This window comes from Filicampus tigris, chromosome 17, assembly GCF_054856515.1.
Source record: "Filicampus tigris isolate MCC_2025a chromosome 17, RoL_Ftig_1.0, whole genome shotgun sequence".
Lineage (NCBI taxonomy): Eukaryota > Metazoa > Chordata > Actinopteri > Syngnathiformes > Syngnathidae > Filicampus > Filicampus tigris.
Genome location: NC_141233.1, coordinates 8,933,575 through 8,955,718, shown reverse-complemented (window position 1 = coordinate 8,955,718; position 22,144 = coordinate 8,933,575). Strand labels below are relative to the sequence as shown.

General features: G+C 41.7%; 1 protein-coding gene across 6 annotated transcripts in view; it reads left to right on the top strand.

Moving 5' to 3' along the window:
• LOC147133219 (glutamate receptor 3) overlaps positions 1 to 22,144 on the top strand; it is a 56,805-nt gene that overhangs the window by 8,002 nt on the left and 26,659 nt on the right. For all 6 annotated transcript variants that reach the window (XR_015081851.1, XM_086012432.1, XM_086012431.1 and 3 more), the window contains exons 3-4: positions 5,686 to 5,925; positions 16,136 to 16,323. Coding sequence is in view for 5 of the 6 variants with exons in the window: in XM_086012432.1 (XP_085868558.1) it covers positions 5,686 to 5,925; positions 16,136 to 16,323 (428 nt within the window). In the remaining variant the exon portion in view is untranslated. The remainder of the gene's footprint in view (positions 1 to 5,685; positions 5,926 to 16,135; positions 16,324 to 22,144) is intronic.

The following is a 22,144-nucleotide window of genomic DNA, read 5'->3' as shown; positions in this document are numbered from 1 at the left end:
CCTGTTTGGAGTAGTGAAGGCGCATGGAACATATTATTGTAAAGGAAATGTTTTGGTTGATTCTATAAATTGTCTTAAAATAAGAAAAATAATCCTTATTCATTTTATGAGTTAAGACGTATTTGCTCACCCATTTTTCAAAATAGTCTGCTCAAAAAGGAGTTTGGAGACCATCAAAGCCGTCTTAAGTTGTTATTTTTGTATTGTACAAATCACATTTTGTTCCTTTGGGTCCTCTATTTAGCCAATAAAGCGATATTACAATCTTGAACTCTGTGATTTTGCATCAGTTTTGCAAGTGATACATTATTCTGGCAAAAGCACGTCCTGTCAGAGTGCTCCTAATTTAATAAATGAGCGTTAATTTCATACACACTAAGCTGTTTTCCATGCAAATTCTTGGAGAATATTAATTTGAACAATCATTTACATGTTTCCTTTTTCAAGTTTCTTCTGTAGAGCCTAGCAGCACTTTCCAGCCTCCTTCCTCTGCCTCCTGTTGTAGTGGTCCTTGGGTAATTGTTTTGCCGTGCATGGAACGTCGGCGTAGGTGGAGTGTTAGCAGGCTTTTCACTTTGCTGCAGTGAAATAATAAAGTGTACTCTTCTCCCCTGCAAGCCTCTAATAGCCCCAGGCCTTGTCTCTGTGGCGTTGACGTAGATTCCCTTCGGCCACGCTGCTTCATCTGCTAAATTCCATCTCGTTGTTTTTCTCAGATAATCCAACAGTGATACATTATGAAGCCAGCTGAGCTTTGGGTAAATACACTGCAAGTAAATGTTTTGTAAGGCTATTATCTATAGAGGGAGATAACAGAACGACATTCATGTCTACCGCCTGAGGGGAAACACCTACTTTCACTGCTTTCGGTTATCCCCGCCTTTCGTCAATTGAGAAAAATTGCACCGCGGTGTGCACCCTCATGCGAATTTGAAAATAAATCACCTAAGTGGAATAAAACAGGCATCATACACTTACTGACCACGCCATTAGGAGAACCTGCGCAATTATCGCAATCTAATCTAAGAGTGGCATTAAAAAAAAAACAACAACATCATTTTTCCGCTGAGCCCAGACTGCCTTCTCCCCGCCCACTTTATCCAGCTCTTCGGTGGAAGGTGTCTTGAGTGATCAGGAAGATTTAGTTTGGTAGTTCCATGGGCATCCAAACAGATGCTCCAATAAACGAGCCTGTGCTGGGTCAGCGTAAAAAAGAAAAAAAATCAGGACAACGTCCATCACTTCATTATTTATGGCAGCCTCACGTGAGACCTTCTGGTTGTGTAATAATAGAACTGGTCGTCTTTGACCCCGTCATTTATAAGACGGTCATTTTGGAGCAGCAGCTGTGTCCTCTCTAACCGACCCTGACAAGGTAGGACAAGTACCGTCTGTTTCCTTCTCTTCTCCTTTGGGCCAACAACCTCAAACCCTGCTGCTTCTCCTTTCGGCTTTGAGCACTACTCTAGCGTCTACTTTCTGCTTTGAAAAAAAAAAACAACTCACATTTATTAGTACATTACAAACCTTGTTTTCTATACCACTGTGTTGGGTTATCGTATATATGATGTACGCCATTCCTGCTTTTTAGTACACAGCGCACTTTTATCTTTTTTTTTTTCACATGTGAAATGATTCCAAACATTGGACATTCTGTGTGTCTTTCCTCCTGGTTTGCTGCAATTGCACCAACATACTTCGACAAGGAGTCACGTGCGTCTGCAGTTAGAAACGTATGTGGAAAGAAATGATCCAAGCTTCGACGAGAGATTTTGCTTCAATCTTTTTTCAAGTCGATTTATTCGACTTATTCGAGTAAGCGTTTCAGCCCTAAATTCCACTTCCTGAGTGCTAACATCCATTCCATTTCCTTCCAACCAATGAGGCGCTTTTGTGCTGCATCACGGACCGTGACATCAGGCAACTTGGCCAATCACCAGATTGAGAGTATGTTCCTTATTCTGTTTGACTGTATGTGCGAAAAAGACTACACCTGTTTTCTGAAGCTGAGCTATGATTGGTCGTTATCTGAACCCTGAGGGTGTATGATGTCATTATCAGTCGACGGAAGTGACAAAATGGCCGCCCCCTGAGATGGCTAAAAACGGATGGATTCTGTTTCTTAACTCATATTCCACAAACGCAATATTAATCAGAATGCTGTGTTTCAACTAGTGGGCCTGCATAGAGCACGTTCTTGAAAAAAATATGTTTTTCGATTTCCGCTATAATACCCAAGAAGGCACATTCTCAAAATGTTCCTTTTTCTTTGGCTGTAACTAACCCTTACATAACCATCGGCTATTATCTAAGCGTTGTGTTACTAGGGAATACAATGTTGTAAATGTACATATTCACAAAAAGTGGAGCTGTGTTTGTCACTTTTTGTGCAAGATGGCATGGCATCACACTTCAGTCCTCTCACCTCACCTACCATCTCAGTGTGAAACCTCTTCTAACACTTTGGATTCCTCCTCTTATCTATTTCTTCTCTAATTCTTGCTCAGAGAAACGTTGCCTCATCTCAGAGGTGCACATGCACATTAGGTTCATAGCAACATAATATAGAGAGTTTTACAATTCCCCCGACTGCCGACATGATAGACCTGCAAGGCTGCAATGCCAAAGAGTCTCTGGAAGATGGGAGACGGCCACAGAGCTTCTACGTCTTCCTCCTACATTTTATGTAGTAGCACAACCGAAAACAACAAAAGACACTTCTTGGGGTACACCTGCATATTCAAAAGACGTCTAATTCAAGAACAAAGATCATTTATGTAAGCTTTGTTTACCCAGGTAAGGCCATTGAAAACAGATTTTACAAACCGTACCGTGTGCTGTGGTTACATAATACATTACATCATAGCACATGATGAGTGAATGGTAAAACGGGATAAAAACAGGTGCTGCGATCATGTACAGTATCGCTCACTAACTTTTTAAACAATATTTTGATGAAAGAGGTGAGTTGGAGTTTTTTGCAGCCTTCCAGGCCCGTGGGCCCAAAAATGTAAAAACATGACCAAAAGTAGTGCGGCCTTTGTGAACGAAGAGGCTGATAAAACTGCAGGCGGTGGTATGCATGGTGAGCAAGAGCAAAGATCAAGTGGATCGAGTGGAAATCTTCATAAAATTGTAGAAGACTGCATGCCATGTAAGTTATGGATGAGGAAACGAATACACGCCAATGTATTCTTGAAAATTGAGCATCATTGGATATTATTTGGGATAGGCTTCAGCTTCCCATGACAAACAACAAAGTAAGCGGCATATAAAATGAATGGAGATCGCGTTCGATAACGCGGGTGTACCCATTTCTGTGGCCAGTGAGTGGAAGAGATTCTAAATAATAGTATGGAATAATGGTACTTTCTAAAAGTATTGCCTGCTTCATGCTATGAGCATCACAAGACCAAAATATCGATCATCACATATACTGTCGAAGTGCTCTGACGCATTTAAAAGAGAATATATAGCAGCCCTAAGAAGAGTGTCACAACCTGGGTGTGAACCTGACAAACCCCAAAAACATCACGCCACACTAACTCCCATAATGAGGGCACCTCTTGCGGAAATTAATCATGTCGATAAAACCTGTGTTAGTATTCTGGGCAGCGGTACAAAAAAGGGAGGAAAAAAAAGCTCTACCTCCTTTAGGTGATAAAACAAATGGCACGTGTCTCCTTTGTAGACTATACTTCATAGTTGCATTGTTCCCACAGGGGGACTGGCACCGCCTATACAAAAACTTTAGCACCATGTCGAATTGGATGATTTATGACCTGAGAGCTGCTCTATAGATATATTTAATTTTCCACTTGCAACATGACCTGAATAACAAGTGCTGGTGCTTCAATTGAAGAATCGTCTGTTTTATATTGAACTGACATGGCCTGAATTCAACACCTACTAGATAAGATACATCCCACAATAGGGATATTTGCAGTCATCCCCTGCAACCGTTCAAGGACATACTGTACTGTAGAGCAGGGGTCGACAACCACCGGGCCGCGGACAGGGCTGCGGTAAACCCCCACCCCCTGGAGGTCATGACTGCTGCGACCAGCAGAGGTGCTGTTGACTCATTCTCATCTAATTTGTATCATAAAGAACATGAGCTATCTTTAAAAGAGCAACAATAACAACAATTAAGTGAAACAAATGTTGGACTTGATTTGATTTGTTTCCTTCAATGTAAACCCCCCCCAAAAAAAAAAAAATATGATATAATTAGCAATTTTTTGGGCAAATTAATTCATCACAATATGACGTGCTCAATTTACGCATGTGATCATTTGATTTCTTACCTTGTTTCCTCTACACTAATTAAGATAACTACCTAAAAAAAACAAATTACAAACCAAATCAGCGTGCATACAATTCTGGAGATACGAGTGATCCAGTCTGCTCTACCAATTATTATAAACCACTAAAGAAACTAATATGGGGTCCCATGGTAAGTACTGATTTATTTCCTGATTAGAAGCCGGTGTACTAGCAAAACCTGTCACAATTGATATCATCAAAAAATGCTTTAAACTAAGACATATTGCCATTAACACTTGACAGATGGTCAGAAATATCAGAGCATGTGCCTGCCTAGACTAAGACAAGTCCTATAGCTACTGCCTAGCTAACAACTTTTTATTCCATGTGTGCGCGGCTCAGTATTTATAGCAGAGGATCGGACTCCACATAAACTGCAGTATAGCGCAGCCTAGCGCTTGCCCACTTGCATGCTCATGTTTCAGGGGGGGGGCCTGATTTCCCCATTAGTTTAGTTGATTACCCAACGCAAGGACAAGTGGGGGGCATGGGGCATCAGAACCTCGTCATGGGGAGGAGACTACCAATTCGGTGGAAAAAGGTTCAATTCCTTATTGATGAGTCATCCATTTTCTAGCGTTTATCCTGTTCAGGGTCACAACATATATATTTGTAATATGGAACAGACCTTTGTGAAACATCTATCTTTTGAAAGTCCTTTGCTCCTGAGTAAATTCAGGGGTGATTTAGCCGACTTAATGCACCTCTGAATACCACGGCTATCGCGTTGCAATTGAAGAAACCGTTAATACTATACAAAAACAAAATAAAACATACATGGACAAATGTGCCATGTACATCATGTGCAGCGGTTCAGAAACAAAATTCCGATATAATAAGATGATAAAAATGTCAACAGCATCAATAAAATACATCATACTTGAGTGATTTTATGATTTGAGTGATTTGAGTGTGTGCAGATCGTGACACCAACCAAACCAAACGGGGGACGTAAAATGCCGATGTCATCAAGCACCAGCGAGAACAAATTCTAAATCTGATTGGTTAAAGAAAAAGTGGCATTTATAATATAGTTTAAGTTTCACGGGCTAGCTCTACTGATTCTATGGTTGTATTAGATTGGCATGGCAACCCATGAGAGGCTGAAATCTGACTGGACAAAAAAAACAAGAAAACGTAACATCCATATACAGCCAAAAGAAATGCGACAAAACGACGAGAATTCAGTTATGAATGTCCACAATTCAATGTCATACTTTCCGTTTTAAATGTCGGGCTGCGCTTCTGGTCGTGTTCACGGCCTTGCTGGCCCTGAGGGTTCACCACTGAGTGAGTAAAGGTAATTCTTGCCTCCCAGAGCGTCCCTGCAGTGACGCCACTCTCCGTCTGTGTCACCAGTCTGCTCTCAGTTCTCCCGAGGAGTCTACGCCATCTTCGGCTTCTACGACAGGAAGTCCATGAACACGCTGACCTCCTTCTGCGGGGCGCTGCACACCTCCTTCATTACACCCAGCTTCCCCATCGACGCCGACGCGCAGTTTGTCATCCAGATGAGGCCTGGCTTGCGAGGCGCCGTTCTCAGTCTACTGGACCATTACAAGTGGGAGAAGTTTGTCTACCTTTACGACACCGATAGAGGTAAGAGCTTCTTTCCGGCAAAACTTGCTTGCCTTTGCGGAAACTGACATGCGTCAGAAGACAGATGAGCTGTGCTGCACATCTGTTCTTAATTATAGAGTGCGCAGGATGAGCCTCTCATATGTAAATCCACCACGCTCAATCGTCGGATACATTTGAATCTGTGCCTTTAAACGACACAAAATTGCTTCATTATAACGTCTGAATGTCTCGCAGAGTAGCATTCAGTCGCATCCCGTGAAGTGAGTCACCCACAGGTGCGGTCGATCTGCAATCCCTTCTAATCCTCACCACTCTCTGATTATCATTTAGCTTTTTGTCATTTACATTTAGCTAACAGGATTATATTAAGATACAACGTGGCGTATTTGTAACTTCTCCACGTGCTTAACAGCTCTTTGCTCCTCTCATGTAGGCCAACTATTTACAGACTGCGCCACATTTTTAGTGGTGAGGTAGTTCTCATTTGTTGAGATTTTGCAGGCGCATCTGAAATAGAGTCCCTAATATATATATATCAGAGTCCCTCAAATTTCACTGGTGATATTACAGTCAAACTTATTATGCCTTTTGTTACTACTTTCTAAAATTATGTGGCGGAGTGTTTTCCCGTAGTTGCGCAATGTGGCACAGTGACCCTAACTATCTGCTTGGTTCACTGTACTATATGTATCCCCCCCCCTTTTGGGGTCATTCGTGTTTATAATCACTCATTCAACCATGTTCTGTAAATTGTGCTTGTGAAAAATGCAGACTAGTTTGGGTGACTGTCATGGGGATTCAGATTTGTAAAGTGGAAAAATACAGATTATTATTGCAAGCACAATTCTTAAAAGCCTATTTTGTGATTTTTGCCTCGAGTTTCAGTTAAAGATTGCTGTTTTATTGCTACTCGTGAAGTGGTTCCCGCTCAACAATGGTGAAAATTGTTATTTGTCAATTTGCCACTGACAAGAAACAAGTCCAGGGGGTTGTCTGCCTTTTTTCTGATGTCAGCCGCGATAGGCTCCAGCCCCCTTGTGACTCTGAACAAAGCAGTTCATAAAATGGATGGATGGTGTTTTATTAATGTATTAATTGCAACACGCTGTCTGTTTTACATTGCGATTAGGTGCTGAGCCCCCCTAAAGTTACATCTAGAACATTCTGCTCCTAAATGTGCCAACGCGTTCACGAGTGCATGTTCCAAGTATTTTTAAACTGACACGGAGCATTTCTAGGACAAGAGCACTCCTTTTTCCATCGCTTCCCCCGCCTCACTTTCCATATTTCCCTTTCAGGTGGGCGTCTAATCATCTTCTCACTCATGCAACTGACTCTCAAAGAGATATTTGGTAACATCAGCAGAACGGCAGAATCACTTTTCTCCAAACCCTTTCCTACCCCCGTTAACGCTCCAAAACTGAGTCACGTTCGAACTCGTTTGAAAGATCATCTGAAATTTGTGTGGGCGGGGACGTTTGTTTCATTGAGCTGGCCGACACCTTTCCGTGGCAGATTGCAGAAGCTGATAATCAGGCCGCTGGCGCGACAGTGACAAAATGATTAAGGAGTGCGTAACCTCCCCTGAGCACAATCATCCTTCTCAGAAGTGCATCATGATTCGGCCTTCAATCGCTCTTCCCGGTCGCGCGACTTTGTTGGCCAGCCATCTTTAGCACTCCACAGCCAGACGCAGTGTAAACACCACATCTTAGGATGGATTCCCACATGCCGCACAGCTTGTGTTTACTGAGAGGCACGTTAGCCTTCCTATTTCGGCCGCCTCCTCCCTGTCGGGCCTTTGCGGCAACGCGGTCACCGCTCATTCACATGGCAGCTCGAGTTTCATCAAAGAGGAAGAGGAAGGGGGCAGGAGCGGGATGAGCGGAAAGCTCCGTTTCTGTACGGATGCGGGGACGAAATTATTGAGACAAAACACTTAGGCATTCATCAACCAGCTGTTAGACCAGACCACTTCGTTCCCAAACAACATTAAGTCTTAAGACATTTTCAAAAATTTGGCGCTGCCAGATGGTTTTGGGAAATCATTTTCTGTTTGCAGCGTGACTGCAGCACGAGTTTAGCGCGCAAGAACTGGAGTCCTAACCTCCTCAATCCCATTCGGGATGATCCAGAATGTGTTAGTGAGATGAAGAGGTATTCGGTGCAGATCCCACGGAATAATAATATCATGATTAAAATCTTTGTCACGAGAAGACATGCATGCAAAACAGTATGATGATTAAAAATGACTTTGAATGACTGAACATACCGATAAAGATTCGATATATTTACTGTAATAGGTATATTACACCTGTTAGCATTTTTTTTTTTTATAAACACACATTTCAATATAGAATACATATGTACATACTGTATTGAAACGAGATATCGAGATATCGTGATATTAATCAAGTGCCCGGTGACTTTCTGAATACCCTGTACTACATCTGCTTGTTTTGGTCATAAATTATGTTGTAAAATGTTTTCTGTTAATGACTGCAATTAGTAAATGTCCACTTCTTCCAATTTATGTAAATTCACACATACGCGCATTAATAATTCCCATGACTGGCTTCTAACTTTGATCCCATTGAAGTGACAAAGGAGGTTATCGAATACACATTTTCCTCTGTTTTCACTTCCATTTGCTTTAATGACCCAATACTCGTGTCCCGATTTTTTTTATAGTCCTGCTCTTTGCCAGCAAATACCTGCTGTATACGATCATGCATTGAAATGAAAAGCATTGTTAAATAGGAATCAGTCCCCACTGTAATCAAGTGCACTTTGTCACACTCCATGAAATGACTTCCCAAAAAAATATTGCTTGAAGGCTTAATCGCCACCAAAAACTGTCACTGTAAAATTGCATTTTGAATGCATGACAAAACAAAACCATTAAATGTATTCATGTATGAACTTCACATTCAATTTCCAAATATATAGTTCAAAACGCAAAGCGTATCAAGCGAACGTTAATGTTGCCGACGTCTCTCCGTGACAGCAGTCTGCGGCTGATCTGAAAGGAACTGACGCGCCAACTATGATTCGCAAATAATGAGCTTGGTTTTTTGTTTTTTTTCCCCCCTCGGTGCTGTTTCATACAGCCCACTTCTCACCGCGACAATTGACTGTTTGATGATCATAAGTGAGGCAAAAAGAGGAAACTTAGACAGGCACTCTCCTCAAGACAGCGGTTTGATAAAAAGGCGAGAGAAGCGTTGCGCGTTTATCTGCTGCAGTGTGACGTCATCTGCTCGTGGTGATTGTACGGGCTTTTGAAATGTCCTCATTTAACAGCCCGCCGGCGAAAAAAAGACCTCTCGAACTGGGCAACATCTGGTCTTCACCAGCTGGCCACTCGAGTGGGACCTTGCCAGGTTTATGAATGCTTATCTGATTTACTGCAAATTATACTTAATCCAGAATCATAATGAGCAGTTTCATTTCACTGCATCCTAAAATACGCCTCATAGCTTTGCATCTGCATTTTATTTTCATGTCAGCATCATCGTTGGCCTACGTTAGATAATAATAGCGTTAACATAAATGAAAAAAAAAAACAACAGAAGATCTTTGAAAGGTTTCATATTTTCTGTATAAAAATAAAGCTCTTCTTGTAAAGTCGATGCTCAGGTGGTGATAGTCGTGTCGATGTCGATTAATCGATGATGCCATCGATGTAGCGTTGTCAAGTCGCCGTGTGAACTTTCCCCGCACTGACCCCACCCCCTCAACCCTTTCATCCAATCGCATTCACGTATACCTTCATGGCTTCACAGACAGTCGGAAGTTGTCAAACTTTAACAGCAATTCATGTAACATAACTGCAGGGTCGCGTCTTGTTAGGTTTTAAGCTTTATATTATGGTTTATATTACATGAGCATTTGTTTAATGGATTGGGGACCTAAGCCATTCGGTGAGCACCTCAAGGTTTTGGACTCGGGCTTTCAAGACAGTGACTCTGAAGGATATAATAACAGCAATCCTCTTTATTGCCAAAAGCAATTACCTCACTTTTGTTTCGGTTTAGTTGAAGGAACATTTGATTCATCCAGTTGTTCATTTGTTTTGCACCTTAATTGAACTTTTGTCTTATCTTCGTTTTGTCGTCGAAGCAAATGCTATCGTATGGTGTCTGTTTTTTTTTTTTTTTAATTTGCCGATGACCGCATTTTTCAGATTGGAGTACTGAGAACACGCAGGGAAAATCTCCTGCCCATTGTGCCGCTCTGCTATATGTCAAAATCCGTAACGTTGCCTTCCACCCACGCTTCTTGTTGTTGCCCTTGTAATGAAGTGCAACAATCAAACAACCCTGACGCCATTGTCCTGCCCCCTCCATCAAGCAGCACTCGCTGGGATGGTAGATACAGTAAAGTACTTTACATTCAACGTTGGTCTCTTGAAGAAAACGTCAGATTAATTGCATGCTGCTAAAGAGCTGCACTCGGCAGTCAGGCTCATTAACAGAAAGTGGGAATGCCTCAAAGCAGTTGTTCCATGCTGTAAACACTTCAGTGCACCTTCAATGGGATATGGACACATATCAATGAGATTGGACCCTAACCTCCATCTTGCGTACACTATTTTTATCCCAGTTTATAATATTGGGGCTGCTGCAGAGATTCATCATCCCCACTCTTCAGTCTCTTTCTTCCCTCTTCAAGGACTCTTGTGTGGCACATAAACACGGTAGCGTAAAAGAAGGACAAAACTGTGACAGCAAAAGCGAGTAGAGACTCAATGGTGCCTTTTTATCAGTTTCAAGTGGGCCCCAAAACAAAGACATGCAGATGAGAAAGCTACTTTTACAAACAAATCAAGGTCACACAAAGGACTATTTCATTAAATAACACTTACTGGGCCTTTTTCTTGCATTTAATATGATACATAACGATGATGTGCCTGTCAGCTTCTTTTTAGAGTCCTTTCAATTAGCTTTGATGACCATCTGCATATACACGCAACCTTTGACCTTTTGATTTATTGTGTGAAAACAAATCACACACACAAAAAGCCATATTTGGGCTGGGCATTTAACTAAATGCCCTCGAACGACTTTTGATATGAACGCCGGCCGTGTGCATTGCAAAACGCCTTGCCAACCTGGCAGTAGCACTAATACAGTTGTTGTCATTTCTTTTGCTTCAGCTGCTGTGTAATTTGAAAGGGTCTTGCCTCGGTGCAGCGATGCTGGTGAACTTCAGTACCGCGGACAGTTCCCAACGCAGCCGGCTCTGTGAATTGCCTTCAGCGCTGTCAACATGCATGTGCTTGTCCAGAGGCAACACGCAGTTGCTTAGCAAACAATGAGCTTGCTCTGCATTTTACTGCAATGCAGTTTCAAGGTGCAGTATGATGTCCGTTTTGGAGATGACGGCTGCATTGGTCGAGGCAAGTCAAGGCGGCTTTAATCATATGGCACATTTCATATACAAGGTAACGAAATATACTTCACCTGATCAAAAGTGCAACATTTAAAAAGAAACATATACGATATTAAAAATAAAATGGCTTCCTAAAATTACTAAAGGAACATACATTGCAGGCAAAAAAAAGATTTTAAACGATTTTAAAATGCTTTAAAGGAGCTTAATCGTATCATCCGCACCTAAGTCTGACTTAATTTCTGTGGGCAGCATATTTGTTTGCAGCATAGCAGTAAAATTCTGCTTCACCGTGTTTAGTTTGAACTCTGGGCTCCACTTTTGTTCTAATAACAAATGGGAACTATCAACATGATAGTTCTTTATTCTAGTCTTTATTCAACAATGTAAGCCTGGGAGACGCTGTCATTTGTAGTTTGCATTAGTGTAAGGACCATTGATGATACTTCAACCTGACATCACTCACCAATCAGTATGAGACAGTGCAAATATTTTTAAATTACACTAAAGGGGAATATAAACACAACAATTGATTTAAGATCTGAGACCTGGTCTATGTACTTTGTAGATTTACATTTTACATGTATTTATTTTTCATGGCCTTCTATGTACTATATAATAAAATATGGGCGCAAAACACTGTTTAAATGATTTTTCAGTATAATTGACAATGTGACTGAAAAGTGGCCATCATTATTATCTGTGTTAATGTGTAAAGTTTGGTCTGTCAGTTGTACTATTGTACATCATTGCTGTCGGGGGCAGGGGGGCGGGGGGGGGGCGGTGGTTGGGTTGTTTGGGGTTACTGGGGCATGAAATATAAAACCACTGTTATCATCTCTACACCCTGGCTAAAAGAAATTCCTGCTGCAGGCTGTGTGATGATCTGTGGACCATTTACGCAAGGCTGGCAACCGAGTAGAGCCTCAGGTCACACATATCCAGACACCTATTAGAGGGTGGAAGAGGAGAAGATAGGCTTATTTTTTTATTTTTTTATTTATTTTTTTGCGAAATCAGCACAATAGTTGGTTGAGAGTGATGCATTTAAAGTGTACGCAAGCCATAGATCCTGACCTGGGGGCTGTGCACATATGCATGAGATGAGTGAGTACCACACCATACCACACACACACACACACACACACACCATACCCACACACACGCACACACAGACACATGCATGTATAGAAGCTTTCCATTTTTATATTCCATATTAGCCCTGGTTTAATTCTGCTGACGTTTCAAAGTATTTTCCCTCCCGCTGCTTCAGTTCAGCAAAGGCCGGGAGTAAGGATGACAATTCGGGCCGACTGTTTTCCATCTCTCAGCTGGTTGTCCCGGCGTCTTTGCAGCAACACAAATGGCTGCGTCTTCAACGCAGTGGAGGAGTAAACTAAAGCGTACGGAGGCGGCGAGCGAGGGAAGGAAGGAACAGAGGAGTCAGCAAAGCCTTTGTGCCCGGCCTGCGTCGCAAAGCAGGCAATGGGGCAGAGGGCCGCGCATTGTCAGCCGTGCTGTCAAATAAACCCGTGTTTTTATTTATTTTTTATTTTTTCCTTCAGGAATTTCATGCCTTCCTTTCCTTCCCGCTCATCGCATGCAATCTGCGCCAAGCTCAGTGCTCTAAGAAAGCAGGTGACTATTAAAGACCCCCCCCCCCCCCCCTTGCTGTGAAGCTCTGCTGAGTTTACGCCGTCTCTCTTCCCTCATCTATTTCAGGACTATTGCTTTCAGGATAACGAAAAGCCATTACAGCAGACGTCTTTATGCATTATGAAAGAGATTGATGTGACATGCGCTTCCCTGCTCGCGTCAAGAGAAAACTTTGTTTTTCTTCTCTTCAGAACAGAGAGGATGAGAGTGAGCGGGAAAAGGGTTGCATTACATTTGAAAGAGCGCTTTGTTTGTTAGTCGCATCTCTTTGTCCATTTGATTTTACAAGTTGACAATGATCACACGACAGCGCCGCAAACAGGAAGCAGAGGTGCGAAATGCTCAACACGTTGTTAGCAAATACACAGCGGCTGTTAGATCAGGAATGATGTGTTTGATGAGCTCTCATTTGGGGCGCTGGCAGGAGTGGCAGCGGCTAGTGGTGCACTCCATCTAATTTGGAGTAGAGAGCTGCTGTTCGCCGCATTTGGAGTCTGCCTTTTTAGGCTAATTGCACACATAAACGTTCTCTTACTGGATCATTAGGCATTCATTAATGTCCTTTCACTAACTGCAACAAGTATTTCGCTGCTAAAAAACCATTCCTGTCTCCCAGTTTGGATATTTCTAGAGCTCTTTGTGGGGGCTTTCTTGGATGTAAGGCTCACAACGTGGTACAGATGGCTCCTTTAGGATTTTAAAGAGGTCACCTCCTCTAGGGAGGCGGGAGGATGACTGAGTCACAGATGAGACATTGGCACTACACGTACTGCACTATTGACTTCAAGAACCATGCTCAGTGGGGTGTATCTATCTATCTATCTATCTATCTATCTATCTATCTATCTATCTGTCTATCTATCTATCTATCTATCTATCTATCTATCTATCTATCTATCTATCTATCCATCTATCCATCTATCCATCTATCCATCTATCCATCTATCTATCTATCGTTAGCTAGCTAGCTACCTAGCTAGCTATATATACTGTATATAGGGTATTATACAATATGCTCCCTACATGCTATTCTTTAGCATGCTATTCAGCCTTGTCAAATGATCCAATGTTCCATTTTGGCTCTGCATTATTTTTCAGGGCAGGGCCAAATAATTGAATTGGTAAAATGTCCTTGATGGTCGTCCTGCCGGCTGGCGCTTGTAAAAGGTGCCATCTGTTTACAAAGTCAACCAAAAGACCAGAAGGACCAAAAGACTTTGTCACTTGTTCATTGAGTGTTAAGTCACAACAGCTCTAATACTCACTAAGAGACGTTGGCTGGTTGCCTTTGACATTTTGAGTTCACAGTTATTTTGTGTGTGTCTTTTGGTATTTTATTCATACTTAAATGAACAAATGTTTCAGACTAAAATATCCTGCTGAGTATAGTTTAGTGTCGGGGGAAAAAAAATCAACACTCTTATGGAAGTCATTTATAATTCCATTTCAAATGTTATGCATATCCGGGCTAGAGAGACTCAGCCTTTTCTTTCCGCTTGTCTTCCACCACTAATATTTGCGTTTTTTTTTTTTTTTTTACTTTTTACTGTTTGACTTGCTTGAATGATGTCAGGCTGAGGACCAGTTTGGTGCCATCAGCCTCTTATCCACAAACCCCTGAGAGTCAGCCACGTGGACGCTCCTGCGCCTCTCGAGCAGCCGATGTGGCGTTGCCCGTCGAGATGCACTTGTCTCTAAAGGCCACAGCTGACTGGAGAGCCAGTTGCTTAATGCGTGACTCTGAAGGTCACCAGCCATCATGTCACCTGAGCCCCTACCGTATGCTCTGATGGCTTATTGGGAATGGATCAGCTGGCACATCCATCAGGAAGGGCCACTAGCGAGTTGCCGGTTGCTTTGACTGTGCACGCATATATCTTTTTTGGGATCAATGCACTTTAGCCGTCTGATGTAAGTCGCCGTGATAGCCGTATGCAATCTGGCCAGTGTTGCAGAGAGCTTTCAATATGCAGTAGACAGCCTTTGGTGATGATTGACATCCATTCAGATGTTGTCAACAACAATATGTAAAACACAGTAAGCCTTTCTTGTATTGTAGAAACATTAATGAGAGTTAATGCTTGAAGTGTAATTTCAGTGTCACATTTTTTTTTCCCAGCACAACGACAAGAATTGATGTGGACCACTTAAAGAAAAAAAAAAAAAGTTCCAAGGCCTCAGGCATGTGGCAGTGACCTACTTGCTTGCAGTCAATCAGTCACTGTTTGTAACAATCGCATTCCTTTGACCCACAAGTAAAATACGATGCTGTACATGAATAAATAACATCTTGTGCTCTACGAGGTGGTCTGCCATTCTCACACTTATCACACATTGCCTGATCAACCTAACAAGACTGATTTTGGACTGTGGAAGCTAAAAACGCACACAAGTACAAAGCAAATATTTCATAAGATGCTCGGTGAGCTGATCTGACTGCTGACCATGACTCTTGAACCGCCTCTGTGAACTTAATGTTGCTGCTGAGCCAGATGAACACCAGCTCTTCTTTCTATGTGACTCACCTGATTCCTCCCACTCGATCCCACTGAGCGCTGCAAAGTAAACCTGCCACTCACTTACTGTCCCCCTATTGTGCTCACTAAAGTGCTTCTTCAGCTCCGCATTTTGACGGCAGATTAGACACCCAGCTGCCACTTTTTTTTAGGTGCACCTGCAAAAACCAATGAGATGATCTTTGTCATAAATGTTGCTTTTTTTAGAGATACAGTATCAAAGTTCACTTTTGATTGAAGCTGCTTATTTACTGTATATTTCAAAAGCTAAATAGGCAATGTACAATACGTGTATATACAATACAGGACAGTATATACAACACAATTTAAATATGCTATGATGTACTATGATCCCAAAACATGAATATCAATTCAATTTTATCTCACACTATTACCTTTGAAAATAAATGGTTTACAGATTATTTAAAAAAAAAAACACCATAAGTGCAAGTATGGTTGCTTATATGTTGTTGTTGTTTTTTGGGGCTCATCATCACACAAAGAAAATTAGACTTAAAAATATTGAATGAAATCATGAAGTAGAGGATTAATGAAAGGTTTTACCAAATAAGGACTCATATTAAACACAGTGAGAAAACGGATGAGGTTTCAAAGGTAATCATTGTCGTTGCAGCTAAATGTGCCCCGTGTTCCTCCTGCAGGTTTTGCCATCCTCCAGGCCATCATGGAGTCGGCTGTGGCTAACAACTGGCAGGTGACAGCTCGCTCAGTGGGGAACATCGTGGACCCCACTGAGTATCGGCGCATCATCGAAGAGATGGACCGCCGGCAGGAAAAACGCTTCCTTGTCGACTGTGAGGTGAACAGGATCAACTCCATTCTCGAGCAGGTAGCAAGCCAACTTTCCTAATTATTCTTTCCATCTCTTCTTCTATTGTGGATTTATGGCTATTTTGGTAGTCCAAGTGCATCCTGGTGAACTCCCACGTGATGGTTTTCATTTAGAGGATAGTGTTAAAGCAAGCAAAAATGATTGCGAGTTTGTTATTTGTTGCTCCTTGTTTGAAGTCAACTATGCTTCAGGCTGGAGCGGGAATTAAACAGCCTCCTCATATTTGTTTCCTTGGTGAACTGCAGTTTTCCCACATGAGTCACACCGAGTGTTTGCTCGCTGCGAGTGCACATTGGAGAATGTGTACTACAGTATATATATACGATAAGGAAAACTTGGGACTTCTGCTTGTTTAATCACACCATCCTGGCACAAAATCCTACAGGATAGCTTTGTTGGCATCATGGATATCTTTATCAATGATAAGGCTGATCTGCTCTTTGTTGTTGTTGTTTTTTTGTGCTCATCTAAAAACGTTGAAATTCACTGTGCAATCGTCATGAGCCGGTACACATCATGTGCTATTGCAGTGTTTTACAACACAAAATGTATGGAGTTTATACACGTTGTGTCATCTTCTATTCTGTCAATGTATGATGTACTAAGTTTGTTTTGGTCTTGGAGACCTAGTGGTTAGCATGCCTGCGTCACAGTTCTGACATTTAGAGTTTGTTTCTCAGCTCTGGCTGTCCTTAGAATTGTAAAGAAAGAATTGTGTGGTTTGTAACTAGCAGGGAGTACGTGCTCAAATGTGCTCTTTAGCGTGGGCCACAGGCTGAATCACGTGTGCCGCTGTGTTTTATAGATGGTTAACTTCCCCTGAGGTGTCTCTGTTATGTGGACCAACACATGACAACACAGAGTGAGGCGGTATCGTATTGGAAGAGCCTGCCGTGGCGTACGGAAGCGTGTTAGCACACACATCTAGCTGTCAGCTAGCTCCTCTCATCATCGTGGGGCCTTTTCTTGAAGACTCGGTGGGATACGTTACAGCTATCGGAGAGTAGAATGCCCAGAAGCCTGTCATTTGACTATTTCTGCTTTACGTTTGACTATGTCACCCCACCATACCTCCTGCTGCTTTGGCAGGTAATGGCCAGTTTACAAATTAAAGCTGGCTGATTGTAGCTGGCAGAGTTGTTTGTCAAATATCACCCAGATATGTAGTTCAATAGTTGTTGTAAAAAACAGTTGTAAAAAACCCTGAGCTTTCTATTGTTAAGTGGATATATGTTCGTGGCTCAAAAATACAATATAGTGAAGTGTAGGCATATGATCGACAGCTAAAAGTTAATCGGGATTTCAGTGCATTTAGCGGACAAGCCCTCGATTTTTCACGATATTTAAGACTGATTTCATTTACTTGGCAATTTTACTATTCATTCAAATTTGGCAAACTCGTTACAAATATATAAGACATTTTGTTTTCACTTTAAAGGGACTTCAAATGCTGTATTCTGGTTAGGGAATTTGAATCAGAAAATTTAACTGTTTTATAACATCCATCCATCTGGCAATATCACATACCACGGGTAGTCGGAGGTAAAGGCGAGCTTGGTGATAGTTAGCTAGCTAGCAATGAGCTTTGGCTGGCTAATAGTACAGCCAAGCACGTTACGGGGTTGCTATAAGTCAGTAATCATCACCTCCATGGTGGCGAATAGGATATATTTCTGACAAGTACCATTCACACGAATCATGAGAAAAGATACAGCAGTCATGCTGAAATAACCTCAGATTAACATGCAATCGTAATCAAGTGCTTGGGTGATCGATTACGCTTTTCACAGAAGTCTGGCTGGAACTGCGTTAACGTGGAGCATATCGTCGATGTCCTGTGAAAAACACTTATGCCCATTTTTTTTCAATTTTCTTATTTTTACGTGAATGGTGTTTTCGCGTTAAAGACATCGCATCCATCCATTATCTATACCGCTTCTCCTCACAAGGGTCGCGGGGCGTACTGGAGCCTATCGCAGCTGTCTTCGGGCAGTAGGCGGGGGACACCCTGAATTGGTTGCCAGCCAATCGCAAGGCACACAGAGACAAACAAACATCCGCACTCACAATCCCACCTAGGGACAATTTAGAGTGTCCAATTAACCTACCATGCATGTTTTTGGAATGTGGGAGGAAACCGGAGTACCCGGAGAAAACCCACGCAGGCACGGGGAGAACATGCAAACTCCACACAGGGAGGCCGGAGCCGGGATCGAACCCACAACCCCTGAACTGTGAGGCGGACGTGCTAACCAGTCGACCACCGTGAAAATTAATTGATAATTATTTTTCCCCAAAATTGGACATCAGAGTTTTTCACAGGACAGCGACGCTATCCAACTTAACATAGAAAATTGACGTGACTTGCGAAAAAATGTAAGCACACACAGATATAAACACAACATCTTTGAAGGAGGTCGATTTCCTATCCTATATTTGTGGCAAGCGGACCTGCCGGCACTAGTATCCACCCTGTGGTGCCTTCAAGTGAAGCCTCGTAAACCCTCATCTGACAGCCAAGTGTGCCCTCCAAAGAGGCTCACCGTGCTTGGGGAGAACAATTCCTTGAGCTGTGACATCAACACTTGCTTTAATGTAATATGAGCTCCAAATGTAAGTAGGACACACTGTCCCATAACAGCAACAACAATGAGCCAACTATAAATAACCTATCCTCCTAGCCAGAGGGAAGATCTCTCACAAAGGCTGGAATGAGCAAACAGCCGAGATCGCGCAGGCGTCAGAAAGCAACCGTTACGCACGTGATTCTTTTGGAATGGCTCTAAAGGCCTCATTAAAACATGCTACGCAACACTTCAATTGCTCTACATCTGCCTGCACATACAGTATCTCTACATAATGCAGAGCTCTATCAGTCAACGTGAGCTATTTTGACTTTAGCAGGGGAAATATTTGTGTCAATGATGGTTTCATGTCTTCCTCCCCACCAGACCACCTTTTGAAGGTATCTGTCAACCTGCCCCTCGCTGCAAAGTCACAGCGATAAACATCTTTAAGCCTTTCATCAATAATTAGAAGCACAGTGGATCTAAAAACGATGGCGCGGGGCCAGTTACCTCCAGCCTTCTTCCTCACAGTGGTCAGAGAGAAACGGGGAAAGAGAATGAAGGGGGAAATAGTGAAACGGCCGAGAGCTTTTGGGAAATGTGCCATGTTGTGTAAGTCTGGACTGTCTGGAGCTGTGGAGGGATAGAGGAGACTCAGAGATGCTCAGCCAAGGATTGGTGGATTGATTTGACGTATTTTCCATTTTTTTTTTATTTGGCGTTTTGTCTCTATAACATCTCATTTGGATAAACAGTAGAGTCAATTGCCCCCGATGTCGTACGAGTCAGAATTTCAACATATTCTTGAAAAATACACAAAACTACAAAACTGGATGCTCGACCTCACTATGCCTGGCTAAAGTTTAAGTCAGTGAGCATCAAGGCATTTGCTGTGGATATAAAAAGTCTACACACCCCTTTTCAAGGTTTTTGTGACGTAAAAAAAAAATGAAGCCGAGATCAAACATATCAAAACGTTGTCTACCATTAATGTGACCTATAACTTGTACAGCTCAACTGAAAAAAGGGAACTCTTTTTGTGAGGGAAAGTAAAAATAAACTGCACAAGTGCGCGCACCCGCTAGAACTGGGGTTGTTGCCGTGTTCAGAATTAACCAAGCACATTAAAACTCATGTTACATGGGGAGTGAGCGCAAGCCTGCCACCATTTAAAGTGACTCCAATCAAGCCCATATACATTTCAGCTGATGTAGTTAGCTTTTCCTGTCCTTTTATTGTACAGATTTTTTTCTTACTAGCAGTAGCCTGGGTGTTTTGTGGCAATGCTAACTGCTATTTTGAACTGTTCATAATTCCACCCACCTTGTCAAACGCCTCAGTTCCAGCTAAGGAAAACAGAACAACACAAAGCAGGATGCTACCACCTCCATGCTTCACTGTAGGTATGCTGTTCGGCAGCATTCTGGGTGATCATCGCTGTCAAAACTAACAAGATATTGTCTTGTTGTTTTTATCTTTTAGAATGGGAAATTTTGTGAAACTGATGGTAAAGACTGCGTTATTTATACATTTTCAAAGCAGTTGTCAAGTTGCATGACTGTTAAGTGTTACTTTTAAGTCTTGCCTACACAATTAATACAGGTTCTATGATGATGATGATGATGATGATTATTTCTCTAGTATTTTCATTATTCCCTCATGGGAAAAAAACCCGACTCATTAAAGTCTCAGCGCATGTCACCAACAGGAAGACGAAATAGGGTGTTTTTCAAAGAGCGGGCAATTACAAATGACCGTATATAATACAAAATAATACAAAATACATGTTATTTTTTTCTGTTCGCATTCTTGTTGCTTCTGTCCACATTTGTGCTCTAAAACTGGAATTTCCCCGATTCTTTTTCCCCTGATAAATAACTACTGATAATATTTTATTTTAGATTACAATTATTTTTGATACATTTAGTTATTCTGAATGACAGCCACAGTATATGGCAAGGGAAGTATCTAGTATCAAAGTACTTCTGGCAGGGAAAAAGCACAACAATATGAAGTGATGACTAATGTGCATGCCAAACAGCAGTTTCAACCTTCAGGCTATACAAAATGATGTACATCAGCGTACATAAGCATATAAATAACAGGGGGAGATAGGAGAATGCACAGATATATAATCGGTGTTTTTCTGGGCACCTTGTTTGTTTTTAACTGGCTTTTTCATGTTTATTTTTCTTTTATTTCAACCAGATCTTCATAATTGACTGTCAAACAAATATATCTTCCCACAATTCCCAGCAATTAAAAATAATGCTTTTCTATAAAAGAGGTCAACATTTAAAACAGCAACACAGTCATTGATCAAATTGGAGTGCTGCTATTTTCATTTTACGGTGAAAATTATTTCAGAAAGATATTTGAGCCAATGCTTGCTGTACCGCTGCGCCTTTTCTACCCTGTCTCGCTTTGATGCACAGTTTTTGGCAGTTCCCTTCCAACTGTGATTTTTTTATTTTTATTTTACTTTTTAATACAATTGCAATAATTAGCTGACTGCTGAAAAGGGATCATTATCAAGCACTGGGGTTGTGAAGAAGGCAGCCCACTATGTAACAGTATAACAAAGAGAATTTTCCATCAGTGGGTAGGGAGGCAAATCCTATTGAAGACACTTGGGCACACGTCCAACTCCGCACTAAACTCAGCCTCCATTCTGCATAATTAGACAAGATTCCATTGGGAATATTCAGACTGCGGCCGACATCAAATAGCACCTAGCAAACCTGCTCATTCAGACCGGAGATGACTGAGAGTTAAGGCGCACAGCTCTCAATGTGTGTGTGTGTGTGTGTGTGTGTATATATATATATATATATATATATATATATACATATATACACACACACAATCACTCACAATACTACAAAGTCATTAATAAGTCAAATGGAACAATGGAAAACCTGTTCTACTGTTTTTAAGTGTTTGCTTGCCTTACAGCATTTATTTTCAAGTTAATTTTTGCAACGTCTCACTGTCATATGTTCTCATTCAATTCTTTATTTTTGTACAAGTCTGCTCTAGAAGGCTGTTTCATAAGGAAATTGAGTGGGTTTTTTTCCCCCTCCCTCTCTGTGATCGTTCCACTGACCTCCAGCAGCTTTTTAGCGTTTTCAAGCACTCCCAGAAAGCAGTGATCCCAGGGGACCATGAAACTAGAGCATCAGGATCCTAAAAATATTTGTTATGCCCACATGCTTAACAAACCCACTAATAGAAGGCAAGAGCAGGAAATT